Genomic DNA, 17,159 nt, shown 5'->3' on the forward strand with positions numbered 1-17,159 from the left:
CACCCAGGCTGACCCACCACAGCTGACCCACCACTGCACACACGGCCCTGCCCCATCAACCTCAGCCTGCCTTTGATGTACATCTGGGGAAGCCCAGCCAGATGGGAGGGGTATAAATTATTATTATTATTATTAGTGAGGGACTGGGCATAGAAGGAATGGTGGAGACTGCCTCTCCAGCCTGATCTCTCCAGGAAGGAGGAAGAGGAAGACAGTTTAGATTTACAACAGGAGTTGCAGAGGTCGCAGCTCAGAGGCAGATGATGGAAAAGATGGGAAATAATGGGAGAGAAGGAGGAGGATGGGACATAAGCAGAGCGGCAGCTGATGGACACGGTGCCTTGAGAAAGCATTCCAGATCCACCCTCTCCCAGAGCCTGGCGAGCCTTGAAAGTAGGAGAGCAAAGAGCTCAAAGACAGAGGGCACGTAGCAACACCCGTAGAAGTGACGAATGAGGAATTGGGAGAGACGGGGGTGGAGATTCACTCGGGACAGCACCGTTATCCAGGAGGCTGGGTTCTATAGCCTCTCTCTGTAATTATTGAATAAATTATACTTTTCTGGGCAACTCACGCATGTGCGCAATCTGGCCCACAGAGGGATCTCTGTGGGACCGATCTGGCCCAGGCAAGATAAATCTTGCTGACCCCTGATCTAATCCAACCCACTGCAATGTAGGAATCTTTTGCCCAACGTGGGAATTGAACCCTCAACCCTGAGATTAAGAGTCTCATGCTTTACCGACTGAGCTACCACCTATCAGCCCCAGACAGCATGGCCAATGATCAGGGATGATGGGAATTGTGGTCCAGCAACTTTTGGAGGCCCACAGGCTGCACATCTCTGCTGTATGTTGTGTTTTAGCTCTACATTGATGTTTTAGGACTCTCTGCATTAGGGCTAAGAAAGTCCCATAAGTTCAGGACATAAGAAAAGCCCTGCTGAATCAGGCTGCAATGGAATGAACTCTGCTGAGCTCTGGTTTGACAAAGGCTGGGTTTCTGAACAGTGATCTGTCAATGTTTTATATTTGGGTCTGTTTATAACAAATGGTTCCATGTCCAGAGAACCTTGGTGATGAGATACCTGATAACGGTACAGTGGCACCTTGGTTTAAGAACAGCTTAGTTTATGAACAACTTGGATTAAGAACGCTGCAAACCTGGAAGTAGGTGTTTCGGTTTGTGAACTTTGTCTTGGAAGCAGAACATGTTTCGCTTCCTGTTGAGTGTGCTCCATTTGTAAATTGAGTCCCCCGCTGCTATGGGAAAGCACACCTTGGTTTAAGAACACTTTGGTTTAAGAACGGACTTCCGGAACAGCTAAAGTTCGTAAACCAAGGTACCACTGTACTCAGTTAATTGATAATAAATAAAAAAAATCCAGGGGCATTCAGGAGTGCGACTCATTGAAGACAGACCTGGCTTCACATCCTGTAATCTGAATTCTGCTGAACAGCTGAATTCTCCTCAGGGCTTGATTGAAGAGAAAGGTTTGCATCACCCCTAACTGGTGTGAGCTAATATAGGGAGGAGAGTGCAAAGGGCAGTACCAGTGGAACGAAGGGGAGTAAAGTAGGAGTTTGTTTTTATTTTAGAGAAGCTAACATATGTCAGAGAGAGCTGACAAGGATATTCACACTCATGGCTCCCTTTAGCCTCTAGAGCTCTTGGAGCCAGGCCCAAATCAGATGAGGTCAAGCTAATGAAATTAGCCTTTTGTTCACTCTTGCTTGCACGAAACGTGGAGTGCACTCCGAGGAGGAGGTTTAATCTCAGGAACATGCTCGGAGCTTGGCATCCTCATGGACCGCTGGGATTTCCCACCAGTCTGAGAGACAGTTTGTGACTCCGGTGCTAGGGGTTATCTAATCAGGAGGCACCAGGCCTTGGGAGAGGAAAAGAGAGCCAAAGGCTGGCCCTGCCATTACTCAAGCACAGTTCTGGCATGGTCTTGTTGCACCGTGAAAGGAATTCTCTCCGGTTCAGACGTAACAAGCCTCTTCTGGTAAACCTGGGGCCTTCCAAGGTACTGGTTCAATTTTGTTAGCTATAGCTGTCAGTGTCCAAAGTCCAGCTCTGTTCTCAAGCATTGGTGGCGGATAAGGGTGCAATAAAGGGACGCGGGTGGCACTGTGGGTTAAACCACAGAGCCTAGGACTTGCCGATCAGAAGGTCGGCAGTTCAAATCCGTGCAACAGAGTGAGCTCCCATTGCTCGGTCCCTGCTCCTGCCAACCTAGCAGTTCGAAAGCACGTCAAAGTGCAAGTAGATAAATAGGTACTGCTCTGGCGGGAAGGTAAACGGCGTTTCCGTGCACTGTTCTGGTTTGCCAGAAGCGGCTTAGTCATTCTGGCCACATGACCCAGAAGCTGTACGCCGGCTCTCTGGCCAATAAAGCAAGATGAGCGCCGCAACCCCAGAGTCGGTCACGACTGGACCTAATGGTCAGGGGTCCCTTTACCTTTTAATGGTGCAATTATCTACATGTCTACTGGGATGTAAGCCCCATTGAATCCCATGGGATTTCTTCCAGATAAGGGTGAATTTGACTGGGTACATAGGTAAATGCAGGGATGAGGAACCTGTGGGCCTCCAGATGTTCCCGGACTACAGCTCCCATCATCCCTGACTATTAGTCAAACAGGCCAGGTCTGTTGGGTGTTTTGGTTCAACAGCAACTGGAAGGCCACAAGTTTTCCATCTTTGGGCAAATGCATGTAAGCTGCAAAATAGTCTTCTATGCACACTTCCCCGGGAGTAAGTCCCATGGAACATAGTGGGCCTCACTTTTGAATAAGCTATATACACTTGTGGTGTAAGTCATCATGCAATGCCTGACATTTTGCAAGCTGCAGCTACTGTGCTTCCAACTGATAATAATACACTGTAGGACAACCCTGGTTTCCTACTATATCTTTAACAAACCAAAGAAACATCACCCTCTTGGCTTTTAAAGAAGCAGAGGATGGAGTTATTGCAGAGGAAATGAATAGACCACATGCAAGATGGTGAAGGGCCGATCACTACCACAACCCACAGATCTTCAGACAGCCTCAGGCTGTAGGCACATGTTCTTTGCACATTCCCCTGTAGAAAAAGTAATTGGTGCTGGCTTTGCAGAGCTAAGAAAGTTCCATAAGTTCAGGACACAAGAAAAGCCCTGCTGGACCCATCCGGACAAGCGTCCTGTTCTCACAGTGGCAAACCGAAAGCCTATGGGAAGTCTGCAAGCAAGACCTGAGCATAAAAGCATGCTCCCCATTTGTGACTCCTGACAATCATGAGTGTAGCCAAGGGGGCGGCAGCTGCCCACCCTCAAAATCAAGTAAACCCATAGAAATACTAAACTAACTGACCAATCACATCAGTTCTGGCCCCCCAAATCCTGGCTATGCCCATGCTGGCAACAGGCATTCAGGGACATATTGACTCCAACAATAGGCAGATGTGGTCCAAAGAAAAGCAGAGCGAGACGTTTGACACTAGCTGGGCTGCAGGAGTTGCCAAAAGGAGGGATACAAGTTGCCGTCCAGTGGCCTTAGGGACACTGGGGGAGGAAGAGGACTGCAGGGGGAGCGTACCGCCCCCCGCAGCGTGATCCTGGTGGAGAGCCATTGTGGCTGCACCCCACCCCGTGCTAGGCGCCACGACCCGCAGGCGGCATGCCACGCCCCCAGGATGCGCACCATGCCCCTGTGGGTGGCGTGCCATGCCCCCAGGACGCGTGCCAGCCCCGCCCCCACCTGCTCTCTGCCCCCCCCCTGGTACCGGAACATGAAGCTCTGCCACTGCTTAGGGACTCGACTCTGAATTTGTGTTGGGTTTAGTCCTTAATCTTTTCTTCTCCCAAAGATGGGATGAGTATAGCCACAAGGCAGCAGAGTTTTAGGATCAGCGTTTTCCTTTTCCTAGATGGGCTATTTTCCCAGGGTGATGAGCCCCATTTCCCCCTCATTTTCCTCTACAGCTCGTGCAGAAACTGCCTTCTTTGTGGCCAGGAAAGGGAGAAGGGTGGATTTTTTTTGTGTGTGTGTGTGTGTGTGTGTGTGTGTGTGTGTGTGTGTGTGTTATAGTGCTAAGGGTCTTAGCCTCCTTTGTTTTTCACAAGTCAGTTGGAGAAGCTTTTTAAACCCGAGGGTCACCTTCCCTTCTGGGCAACTTTTTTATGGGGGGGGGTGTCACATATCAGTTGTAGGTGGAGACTAGGAATGGAAGGATCAGTCCGTTTTGGCTCTCTCTCTGTTTCTCATTTTTCCAGTCTGCACTTCTCCAGATTTCTGCAACAGCTTCTGTAAATCCTCCTGAAAATTCTCCCATCTTTTTGTGCAGCTTTCCCCCAGTGAACACATTTTTTGCTTGCATTCTGAGGAATGTAATGCAATGTCTTTTGTCTGTGACTCTCACTGATATATTAATTTTATGCACATTTTCACCCTGATAGAGTATGCATTTTTGTAAATGTTGGGTTGCAGAACCGCATCGCAAAATGCGGAGCACTGCTGATTTTGAAAGAGGGCTGTGCTTCAGGTCTCGAAAGTACCAATTTGATAAATTGGCTTTAAATGTGAACTGAATCTGATTTCTCTCCCATCTCTAGTGGGACAGAGGCAAAAGTGGACAGAGCAATCCAGGCAAATCTTACCTTTGTAGGGTGGGCCAGTTTCTTCACACTCACCCACCCCTCTCTACCCTCCATCTGGGCAAACAAGTAGCATGGTTGAAGTTTCAAGGAGATGCTCCAGGCAGGCAGAAATGCTCACGCAAGGTGCAAAGCAGGGCAAGTGATGGATGTGGCTCAGGTGTGTGGCTCAGGTGTGTGGATGTGTGGCCTGGGGAGCAACCCAAGGGCCAAACAGAGAAGCTCAGTTCGCCTCATTTGGTCCCCCAGACCTGAGGTTCCCTAACCCTGTCCAGCCAGTTGCATGGCCAAGATTAACAATGGCAGCTTCTCTGCCCCTCTCCCTATATCTAGTACAGGGGAAAGCTATGCCTGTTGAATTTCTGGCACATTCCCCACAACATCAGACAGGTGTCTTTGCTATGTGCCTTTCAGCACCTGCTAAAAACATTTTTGTTCAGACAAGTCTACCCAGGCATGTGGAATGCCTATGCATGCTTTAATCTGTTTTTATTTTATTGCCATTTTTTAATGTTTTAAATAGTTGCTGATAATTTTATATACTGATATACGGTATACTGATCATGTTATTGTCTTATTCTCTTTGTAAACCACTTTGAGGTTTTTTTAAAAATAATAACCACCACGCAAGTAGAAATTGTTATGAAAGAAATAAACAGCAATCCTAGCAATAGCAAATGTGTTTTCTCGGTTTGGATGTTGGAAACTGAAAACTGCAGCTAATGCGAAACAGGAAACTGCAAGGGAAGTCACACATCAGAAATGAAGGGAGTAGGAAAAGTGTGCTTGCACTTGTGGCTTGTTTCTGATCCTATGAACCAGGGGTAGCCAATATGCCCTGCAAATTTTGTAGACTAAAACTCCCATCATCTGTGATTGTTGACAATGATAGTTGAGACTGATGGGAGTTGCCTAAACATCTGGAAGACACGTTTGCTTTCCCTTAGTCTTAACCATAATATTCTGGTTGCCCAAATTGTCCCTGCATTTTCCCAGTGTCTGCAGACGTTCTAGGGCAACCCCAAACTCAGCCCTTCAGATGTTTTGGGACTACAATTCCCATCATCCCTGACCACTGGTCCTGTTAGCTAGGGATGATGGGAGTTGTAGTCCCAAAACATCTGGAGGGCCAAGTTTGGGGATGCCTGTTCTAGGTGGAACTCTCCCCTATGCAAATCCCATACAAATTATTAGGAATTAGCTATCAGTTGCTTTTGCCCAGGAATAGAGAACCTGTGGCATTCCAGGTGTTGTTGGACTCCAATTCCCATTTACCCCAGCCAGCACAGCTGGTTGTCACAGGTGATGGAACTTGTAGTCCAACAATATCCAGAGGTCCATCAGTTTCCCATCCCTGTTTTTGCCCAACTTGGTGTCATCTAAAGAGCTTTCCAGAAACAATGCCATTAGCCGATTAGGTTAACTTGGCAGGAGCCACCAACAAATGAGTAAGATAATGGCAATGGCACAGCCTCCACAGGGGAAGGCCCTGCACACCAACACAACTGTTTCACATTTTCAGGAAGCTATGGCACAAATATGCCCCAGTTTGAAGTAGAACCTCTTCTCCTAGACCCTATAGCTATATGCAGCTCAAGTAGCTTTGCGGCTCATTGCTCATGCAGCTTTACCAGAAGATATGGGATTTCCTAGCTGGTCTCCTTAAGAAGAGTAGGAGGGATTCAAGCTAAGACAAGGTGCTGAAGGTTCTTTCTTGGATCGCCTCGTCCCTAGAGGTCTACAGAAAGGAATCACCCCACAACCCACTGCTTCCTCTCCTCCCCAGCACCCCTCCCGCCAATCATTGGGGTCCGTGACTCACCCCGTCCATTCTGATTGGGCCGGTAGATGCTGCCCACGCTGACCCGGGCCTGGTTTACACCTTGGCTGTCTGGAATCTGTTGGGGAGGCTCAGCGTTCCGGATGGGAAGGTAGGGCTCTGGCCTAGGCACCCCATGGGGGTCTAAGGGCCGGAAAGGTGGCTGAGGTTCCACGTTGCGGGGAGGGACGTAGGGTTCTGCGGGCGCCTCTCCAAAGGGAGGGTACTGCCCTGCCCACGGCTCGTTCCCATACCTGGTCCCAGCACTCACGGGGGACCCCGAGTTGATGTGCAAGTTGTCTGCCACAGGCACCCCTTGCCCCGCAGACTGCTGGTTCTGGGCATAAGGGTCCTGGACACTTTGGTCATAGCTAGTCCCAGTGTCATGGTAGAGGCTGTGTGAGTACCTTCGGTCTAAGCCGTCCGAGGGCTGTAGCTGTTGGGGCACAGGGACATAGGGTCTTTCCTGCGCCGGGTAGTATCCTTGGGCTCTGTAGGGGTTCTGCTCCTCAGCATGTTCCTCGTATCTCACCCTGGGCTGGAAAGGGTAGACGACCCCAGCGCTGGCTGCCGCTGCGGCGACAGCACCCCCTCCGGTTCCCGTGGTGCGGTAGTAGGTGTAGCTTTCGTCGTACGCACGGGGGACCTGCGGGTCGTAGGCCTCATATTGGTTGGCAAACGGCGGCTGTGGCTGGGGGTAAGAGGCCTGCGGGTAGAGCTGTCCAAACGAGGAATGTGCAAAGGAGGAAGAAGAGGAAGAGGAGCCCACCTGACGCTGCCGATAGGTGGGCGACCAGGGACGTGGAGAGTTGGAGTGACCGTCCCCAGTGGCCCCATCCCGCCAGTTGTCAGGGACCTGTCCGAAGCCAAACGGATGCCGTGTCTGGCCCCGGATGGTATCGGATCCTGCCCGGACTGGCAAGGTGGGAGCCTGCCGCCGGGTGTTCCCCGGGACCCTTCTGCTGCTTTGGCTGGCGGCAGCGTCAGCCAGCATGACCCTTGCGCTGCTGTCTGCCCTTGTGTGGCTGGCCGGGACATACTCGGAGCCTGAGTTCAGGAGGCTGTACACTCTGCCGTTGTTCTCCCACTGGATCATCTGCCTCCATCGACCGGCGTCTCCGTTGCTGCCTTGTGGATGTTGCCCCCGGACCAGCAGGACAGCCCCAAAGCCCATCAAAGCCCACAGGTCCCAGAAGCTGAGAGGTGCCATGGTGATGAAAGGGATCAATGACCTTGATGGGTGTTTTTGACGGGAGGAAGTCGTGGAAGAGCAGCCTGGAGGGCCTGTGGCAACAGCTTGTCCCCTTTCTCTTTCTCCGCTGCCTTCTCTTCTTCTTTAGGTGAATCGGTCTCAACTCTGTCCATTCCCTGTTTGTTTGAAGCTGCTCCAGGGGTCTCCCGCAAGCTTCATGTTGAGCTTGTTGGAGGAGAAAGAGAAAGGGAGAGAGGCAGATGAACGAGTCTCTTGAGAACTCAGGAGAGCCTGGAAAGTTTTGTTCCTTGTCTATTTCTTGCTCTTGGTCGTCGTCTTCACGTTGCTGCTTTGCCCATCGCAGGGGACGCCAGTTGATCCTGCTTACTCTTGGCTGAATGTCTTGGCTGAATGTCTTTGCTTCTGGTCTGAATGAATAAGCAACAGGCTCTGAAAAAATGCTGGGAAGTTTCAGGACTCTTTTGCAAGTGTCTGGTATGCAGGGTCCTAAAAACCGCCCACTTTTATTTTGTTAGTTTCTCAGTGTTTCCCCACCCCCCACTCTCAAAGCACCTCGACCAAACGGCTTCAGTCGAACGTTTCAGAGCAAACTCCGTCTTCAGGGATAACAGTGAACACCCCCAAAGAACTAGACAGAGCAACTGAAACATGTCCTTATGTTTTGCCAGTCCGTTATAGAAGGGCAAAATGAAGCCCTCAGGATTATACATGAATGCATGCATGCACACACGCAACATACCCAGAAAATACAGCTGAGCGTGTATATAAATACAGCAAGGAAACTTTGCTCTTTATTTGACTCTGTATTCAAGGGTTTTTCTTGGGTGGAGGTAAAGGGAAAGGGTTGAAGCATTGCTATGTAGGAGAAATTTGTTGCTCTGTCATACAGGCATAGGGAACCTGTGGCCATTCACACACTACTGGACTCCAGCTTCCACCGGCCTTTTTGCCCTGATGACCAATGGCACATGCAACCTGAAAGATGGAAATAGAGTGGGTGTGATTTCAGCAAGGGTTTAGGATTGCATCACAGGGAACAGGGTCCCATGCTGCCCTGGGTGGATGTGAATGGGGCCCTCACAACTGTGCATTATTTGTAGGCCACGGTCTCAAGAAGTTAGTCTCTGCCTATGATTTTATCCCAGCTTTGAAAGCATCACATTCTTAGTGTGCTGACGCTTCTCAGGATGGAAACCCCCCAGTTGTGCACAGAAGAAATATTGCAACCAGGTGTGTGTTTTTGGTCGTTGAATTGAATTTGAAGATTGTACCTTGGGGATGGAGGAAACTATGGAAATCAGTCGTCGTGGAGGAATGAATCCGGCATCAATAAATATGCTGCTGTAGCCTGAGGGGAATTTGAGGGGCTGACATAGCTGGCTTGTTTATAGAATATTCTTCTGGGAGGGTTGGCATTGGCCCAGATGTTCCTGAACATTATTACTAAGAGCCCAGATTCACAATTGACCTTCCCTTTCCTGACAGAGGCTGTTGAATCTTTAATGTCTGAGTAGGAAATGAATTGCACCGCCAGTTTCCTCCTTCTGTCAGGAAACCACCATTGCCACTCAAGGCACTGGCAAAGGCTGGAATGGAGAAGATTTTTTCAGCCCAAGAGCCACATTCCTTCATGGAGAAACTTCCAGGAACCACATGCTGGTGATCAGTGGGGCCAGAGGCAGAAGTGGGCAGAGTGATGGGCAGGACACTTGTAGAATAGGCTACTTTCCATCCAAATAAAAGTTTGAGTTTTCTATAGCCTTGGTGTTATCAGCACCACGCTTGAAGAAACTGAGTCATCCAGGCCGCACGTATTCCCATGCAGAGGATGTGTGATGACACTGGGGTTTATATGAGCCATGCCCTGCTCATGCCTCCATCATATGCCATTTGGTCGGCAGTAACAGGCATCACTTGGCAAGGCTGAAGAGCTGCAAGCAACAGGAGCCAGAAAGAGAGAAGGAAAGATTAGATACCTACCCCCTTTTGTTCAAAGCCTGAACAGCATGGGTGTAACTTATCTAAACAGTCATCTTTGGTCAAATAATTTTTCCCATATACAAAGATCTAGCTCAGGGGTCCTTCTTGGGAGCCCACCATTAAGATCTAGATGTTTCCCTGGGATGCACAAGAGAGGCTTTCTCAGTGGTGGCCCCTTAACAATGGACACCCCCCTTTAATAAAATATAGTTTCCAGGATTCTTTGGAGGAGCCAGGACTGGTATAAGGTAAAGGTAAAGGGACCCCTGACCATTAGGTCCAGTCGTGACCGACTCTGGGGTTGCGGCGCTCATCTCGCTTTATTGGCCGAGGGAGCCGGCGTACAGCTTCCGGGTCATGTGGCCAGCATGACTAAGCCGCTTCTGGCGAACCAGAACAGCGCACGGAAACGCCGTTTACCTTCCCGCCGGAGCGGTATCTGTTTATCTACTTGCACTTTGACGTGCTTTCGAACTGCTAGGTTGGCAGGAGCAGGGACCGAGCAACGGGAGCTCACCCCGTCACGGGGATTCGAACCGCCGACCTTCTGATTGGCAAGTCCTAGGCTCTGTGATTTAACCCACAGCGCCACCCACATCCCATAGGACTGGTATAAGAGGGCTTTAAATGTATGGTGAAGCTGTGGCCTTTGCTTGCAGAGCTGCCGGGCATTTTGCAAAGCACATCGCCAGTGAGATCTCCAACCATGCATTGCTTTAATATGCACCTCTCTTCTTATATAAATTAGCATATGCAGATTTGGTGCAGATTTATGTCAGGGGGCTGTACCCTGATTCTTTCAAGTACTTAGCCAACACCCCTGTGAGCAGGCTGCTGTCTACAAACCTGTTGAGCCACAGCTACCAGGCACAAGCCAAAGTGACTCCTGTCCATACACTCTGACATGAAAACTGGTTTCTGGTCTGGGATCTGCCCTCTAAGACCAACTGCTTGAAATGCCTTAATGCAATTTTAAAAATATATATTTTTTTCCTCCTGGGAGGGTGGGGAGGAAGTTGGTTGGCTCAGGCTGAGATCTTGTTGGGAAGTGGCGTTGGGAGGGGAAGAGAATATAGATGGCAAAGAGAGGGACTGAAAAGGACTGGCTGGAGCCTGTGAGTTTATCCAAGATTTTATTTCTGGCGAGTGCTGCCTGCTCGTGACATCAGCTCTGGTATTTCCAATCCCTGAGGGGAGAAAGGGGGGAAGGGGAGAGGGGGGAAGAGAGAGGAGGAGGAGAGGAAGAGAGAGGGGGAGAGAATAAACAGGAAAATAGCACACAAGGGCACCAACTTCTCTGGGGTCCTGAACGCTGAGCTGTTGTTTGGCCGAAGGATCTCATTGCCAGCAACCCACTCCAGGGTGTTAGGAAACCGGTGGCCTGACAAGGCCTTCCCAAATGCGCTCCGTTTGGCCTCCAAACATCTCCCTCTTCCCTTTGCTTGAGCTGGCCCCATTCCCCAGCGCTCAAGCTGAGAATTGGAAGCAGCAGGGGGAAAATAAATTAAAACACGGTCAGAGTTTAAAGATACAAAATCCTCTTGTAACGTTTTCTTTCAACAGCCGGGCTCCCCATGTAGTTACACAGGACACAAGGCTCAGTTGACTGCAAGTGAGCCTGAAGTTTGGGGACGGCAGGCAGGCAGGCAGAACTCCTGCCTCTGAGGCACCCCCCCAGGTGATGGAAAGAAGGGCATGCTTAGTCCCGTACTGCAGATCATTTTGTGAGCCAGATCTCCCATTTAGGCATGTAGAACCTTCTTCGGTCCAAGGTCCTCTTTCCCTTCAGGGTAAGTTTTCAGGGGCCACATGCAGGGGTCAGCAAACTTTTTCAGCAGGGGGCCAGTTCACTGTCCCTCAGACCTTGTGGAGGGCAGGACTATATTTTGAAAGAAAAAAAATGAACAAATTCCTATGCCCCATAGAGATGCATTTTAAATAAAACCACACATTCTACTCATGTAAAAACACCAGGCAGGCCCCACAAATAACCCAGAGATGCATTTTAAATAAAAGGACACATTCTACTCATGTAAAAACACGCTGATTGCCGGACCGTCCACGGGCTGGATTTAGAAGGTGATTGGGCCGGATCCAGCCCCTGGCCCTTAGTTTGCCTACCCATATGCTAGTGGCAGTAGGAAGGATCTAATACGGTGGTACCTCGGGTTACAGATGCTTCAGGTTACATATGCTTCAGCTTACAGACTCTGCTAACCCAGAAATAGTACCTCGGGTTAAGAACTTTGCTTCAGGATGGGAATAGAAATTGTGCTTTGGTGGCATGGTGGCAGCAGGAGGCCCCATTAGCTAAAGTGGTGCTTCAGGTTAAGAACAGTTTCAGGTTAAGAACGGACCTCCGGAACGAATTAAGTACTTAACCCGAGGTGCCACTGTATAGGTCTCTTAAGATCCAAAACAGTTACTATAGATATGGTCATTCCTTTAGATCACAGATGGGCACTTTTTTCAGGGCCGCATTTGCATCTTACATTTAAAGCCCTTTAAAGACCGATGGCTTCCTCCAATGCAGTTTATTAAGGGTGCTGAGAATTTCCAGGAGAGCCATATTCCCCTGTTCCCTGGGAAGGAGGATTGTACGTTAATCTGCTCTGGGAATCATAGTTCTGTGAAGCGTCGTCTGCCGAGCAAGAAGAACATGGGGTGGCGGGTGGTGTCATTCCCCAGGCGAAGTTCTGACTCAGAGTAAGGCAGCTTCTTATGTTCCTAAGGAATGCGGACAGCTTGCTGACCTAATTTTGCTGACAGGAGAAACTCAGCCAAGAGAGTGAGCAAGGAGGTTCTTAGAAATGGGAGATTTGCCTCTGGGGAGCTGAATCTTTCAGACTGTGATGTGTGGAGTCCAAAGCACTGGAGGAAGGACTCCAAGGCACTGTGAAGTAAGTTATCAGGGGGAAAGGTGGAGTATATATATAACAACAATGACAACAATAGGAACAACAACAACAACAACACAAGCCCTGCTGAATCAGACCAGAGGTGGACTTGAAATCTACAGCATGTTATTCTTTGAAGGAGAACTATTTGAAAATGATTCATAGGTGGTCTCTAACTCCGAGGCTTGGTAAGATTTACAAGACTGAATCAGATAAGTGCTGGAAGTGCAAAGAGGTGGAGGGAACATTCTTTCATATGTGGTGGACATGTAAAAAGGTAAAAGAGTATTGGGAAATGATTTATAATGAATTGAAAAAAATGTTTAAAATTACTTCCCCCCAACCCCCCCCGAGTCCTTTCTGTTGGGGATAACTCAGACTGAAATCCCCAGGTGTCAGAAAACGTTATTTATGTATGCAACAATTGCAGCCCGTGTTTTATTAGCCCCAAAATGGAAAGTTAGCGAGGTCCCAACCAAAGAAGAACAACAGCGTATGTTGACAAAATATGTGCAACTTGCAGAGTTAACATGTGGAATAAGAGAGCAAGAAGAACATGCGTTTAAAGAAGATTGGAAAACGTTTATTGGTTATACGGAAAATAACTGTGTACAGCTGAAAATGCTGGCAGCATTAGGATAATTCAACAGTGCAAATAATCTTTGATGGATGTAATAATGGAAAAGCGATTGGTGTATATATGGCCTGGGGTGGAGAAACTTTTTGAACCCGGAGGCCAATTTCCCTTCTGGGCAACTTTCTGGAGGTCATAGGCCAGTGGTGGGTAGGGCAGGAGGCAAGACTCAGTAGAGGCCTCAATGTGATTTGTAGCTTTCTACAGCAGGGATGCAGGTGGCGCTGTGGGTTGAATCACAGAGCCTAGGACTTGCTGATCAGAAGGTCGGCAGTTCGAATCCCTGCGACACGGTGAGCTCCCGTTGCTTCGTCCCCGCTCCTGCCAACCTAGCAGTTCGAAAGCACGTCTAAGTGCAAGTAGATAAATAGGTACCGCTACGGCAGGAAGGTAAACAGCATTTCCGTGTGCTGCTCTGGTTCACCAGAAGCGGCTTAGTCATGCTGGCCACATGACCTGGAAGCTGTAAGCCGGCTCCCTTGGCCAATAAAATGAGATGAGCGCTGCAACCACAGAGTCGGTCACGACTAGACCTAATGGTCAGGGGTCCCTTTACCTTACAGCAGGCTGGTTTCTACGCATATGCATTCACACCTCTATCCTCCTTCCACGCAAGCAGGAGGCATCATCAGAGTTCAAGGATGCGTTTCACCCAGAGGAAACCCCTTCCCAATTTTTTTTTTGGGGGGGGAAGTGGGTATGAAGCAAGACCTGGGGAGGGTCCCAAGAGCCAGATAGAGAGGCTTGCAAGTCCCCATCTGCTCCCGGGACCTGGGATTCTCCCTCGTTCCCCCGCCTGTGCTAAAACATCCTTGGTTCCGAAGACGGACACTTGACCATGTTGGAAAGGATGGTGCACTAGGTGGTGCCGTAATCCAACGGTTTAGTCCAGCCGGTTGAAAGATCCATTGATGAAAAAGCAATGGCTGCCTTTGACAGGGTGGGACTTCCTGGGCCTGCCCCGGTAACATATCAAGCAAGCAGGAGGGGAATTTGAACAGGGAATCTGTGCAAGAGAGTGTCCTAATGGATGAGTGCCCTTTGTGGGAAGGTCTGCTGCTTGTTCACTAGTCTGAAGTGCCCTGAGCGTGCAACCCTCCTTCTCCTCCTTCTCCTAATAGCTGGCTTCCACACAAAGAGAGGAAACGATGAGTTGCCTAACTTGGTTAAGAAGAAATAGATTAATTATATCTCCCTTTCCTTTTGTGAAAGGGTATGGAAGCTAGCAATCTGCCTGCCAGTCAAAGGATGCGGAAATGATTACCTTTCAGCTGACTTTGGGCAAGGTATCCATTATCCGTTGTTTACTTCTCAGAGAAACAATGGCCTCCCTGCCATGGATGCCTACTTGAACTCTGCAGGAGCTGCCGTCAACACTTTGCCAAGGTATATGGCTCAGCATAATGATACCTTTGGCTCAGCTTTCTGTCACTTTGGAAATGAGTCCCGATGTTGCAACAGACTAAAAGTTATCTCCTTTTTGTTTGTTTGCGGGTGAGCCTATTTTCAAACAGAGGAGGTGGGGAGAGGGAGGAAAAGGCTGAGGTGCCATTGCTAAATGAGGAATTCTCTTTCTAGCTCATGTTGTAGTTTATCGCTGGGGTCTTGGCTATGTTGGCTAACAATCTGACACACACACACACACACACACAGACAGGGTTTGATCCAAATGAGAAGATTGAACTTGCACCCCAAAACCTGTCAATAGGTCTAAGCTGCAGTTGTTGTTGTTTAGTCATTTAGTCATGTTTGACTCTTCATGACCCCATGGACCAGAGCGCTCCAGGCACTCCTGTCTTCCACTGCCTCCTGCAGTTTTGTCAAACTCATGCTGGTAGCTTTGAGAACACTGTCCAACCATCTCGTCCTTTGTCGTTCCTTTCTCCTTGTGCCCTCAATCTTTCCCAACATTAGGGTCTTCTCTTCTTATGAGGTGGCCAAAGTATTGGAGCCTCAGCTTCAGGATCTGTCCTTCCAGTGAGCACTCAGGGCTGATTTCCTTCAGAATGGATAGGTTTGATCTTCTTGCAGTCCATGGGACTCTCAAGAGTCTCCTCCAGCACCATAATTCAAAAGCATCAATTCTTCGGCGATCAGCCTTCTTTATGGTCCAGCTCTCAATAATAGGCAAATCAGTCTATTTTGGTTTTTCTCTGTTGCTCATTTGTTCCAATCTTAAGTTCAGTTCCACATCTGATTTTGAATTTAGTGTGAATTGCATCCAATATACACCTTTTTAAATGCAACTTTGCCTAAAATACATGTTTTGCAAGTGAATATAATATAATGCATTTATTGTATATTATCTTCACTAATATATGCATTTTTGGTAAATAACATTTTATTGTATTTTCAGCAGGGACAGCATACCAAAAAAGAAAGAAAGAAAGAAAGAAAGAAAGAAAGAAAGAAAGAAAGAAAGAAAGAAGACAGTGAGAAGATAGCAGAGGAGAAGAGCAAAATGGAAAAGGGAGAAAGAAGGAATGGAGAAAGGGAGAAAACCATATAAAACTAGATTAAGCGACTTCCCCTATTCCTGGCATGCACATTATAAAACTCAAAGTAAAGCAGTAAACATCTGGATCACCACAATTTCAGTAAATACAGAAGAAAGGAAGCATGTAGACCGCATATGACATTCAGTGGGTGATTCCAAATATCCCAAGCCTGAGCAGATGGTTGTTGAAAGTTTCACTTTATACACACTTGACCCTAGTTATGCCTTTTTCTACACATTACTTGGCTGGGGAACAGCACAGCAAAGTTCAGAGAAGTGTGAACCCAGACAGCTCCCCATTTATACAGGGGTCACATTCCAAGGCTCTGAACGTTTAGGTGACATTGCGTATATTTGAGACACCATTGGAAAAGCCTGCAGACGCCCTCTAATCCTCTGTTTCACATCTTTTGTTTAATTTCTTGTCTTTTGTTTCATGCTGTTCTTTGTAAACTGCTATGTGACTTTTTCTGATGAAAAGTAGTATGCAAGTCCTTTAAATAATAATAAAGTGGGGAAGACACAGTTCTTCTTTGGTGATACCTTGTAGCTGAGTAAGAACACGGTTTTAACAGTGAGTCCGTAAGTGACTGTGGAGGCCAATTCTGGATCCACACGTCCTTCCACAGTGGGGACATAGGTTTCCAGGTGGGAGTTGATCATGGTGAGGGTTTGCCAAACGTGCCTTCCTCTTAGCATGTTTCTCCCTTTCGTCCTGAGTTTGTGTGTCTTCAAAGTCCATAACACCTTTGGTAAAGGCTGTTCTCCAACTGGAGTGCTCACAGGCCAGTGTTTCCCAGTTGTTGATGTTTCTACTACATTTTTTTAGATATGCCTTGAGAGAGAGTTTAAACTGCTTTTGTTGACCACCAGCATTACGCTTTCCATTTTTAAGTCTGGAGTAGAGTAGTTGTTTTGGAAGACGATAATCAGGCACCCACACAACATGACCAGTCCAATGAAATTGATGTTGAAGAATTGTTGCTTCATCACTGGCAATCTATGCTTCTTCCAGTACACTGGCATTGGTTCGCATTAAAACTGACACAGGTCAGCTGCTGGGAAGCAGCAATAGGGAGGTCTGCGTTTCTTCCATACCTCTCTTGTGACCTTCCCAGAGGTGTCCCATTCACTGCTGATCAGAGTGAGGAACCTGTGAACTTCCATCCCATCATGCCTGACCATTGGCCATCCTAGCTGGGGTTGATGGGAGCTGGCATCCAACTACATCTGGAGGGCCATAGATTCCTCACCCTTGGACTAAATTCTCACCCAGAAGGGCTCTTATGACATTTTGGTGGGAGCATGTTGGTGTCAGCATCCTTCGGGGGTTGAGATGCCAGCTGCTAGCCCCCAGCTGGATCATGCCCTTCCAGCCGTGATGATCCCCCGATCTCTGGTGCGACGTAAATCAGCGACTCAGACTTCAAAAGCCTGAGCACGCTATATTAACAGAGCATACTGCGCAAACATAACA

General features: G+C 48.4%; 1 protein-coding gene and 1 long non-coding RNA gene across 4 annotated transcripts in view; one reads left to right on the plus strand and one right to left on the minus strand.

Annotated features, from left to right (window-relative positions):
• The window catches only part of LOXL1 (lysyl oxidase like 1), a 30,017-nt gene extending 21,829 nt beyond the window's left edge, over positions 1-8,188 (minus strand). The window contains exon 1 of one of the 2 annotated variants that reach the window (XM_080980398.1): positions 6,465-8,188. In XM_080980398.1, the coding sequence (XP_080836524.1) occupies positions 6,465-7,671 (1,207 nt within the window). In that variant the 5' untranslated portion in view covers positions 7,672-8,188. The remainder of the gene's footprint in view (positions 1-6,464) is intronic. The other variant, XM_080980397.1, reaches the window with a different exon arrangement.
• Positions 8,189-10,326: 2,138 nt separating this feature from the next.
• LOC308462756 lies at positions 10,327-16,207 on the plus strand. Of its 2 annotated transcripts, XR_013979316.1 has the most exons (4): positions 10,327-10,533; positions 12,424-12,554; positions 14,398-14,571; positions 15,542-16,207. It is a non-coding gene; the product is annotated as an uncharacterized lncRNA (long non-coding RNA). The 2 variants fall into 2 exon arrangements; XR_013979317.1 differs by lacking the exon at positions 10,327-10,533 and having other exon boundaries at positions 12,060-12,554.
• Positions 16,208-17,159: the final 952 nt, after the last annotated feature.

This window comes from Podarcis pityusensis (assembly GCF_964106645.2).
Source record: "Podarcis pityusensis genome assembly, chromosome: 14".
Lineage (NCBI taxonomy): Eukaryota > Metazoa > Chordata > Lepidosauria > Squamata > Lacertidae > Podarcis > Podarcis pityusensis.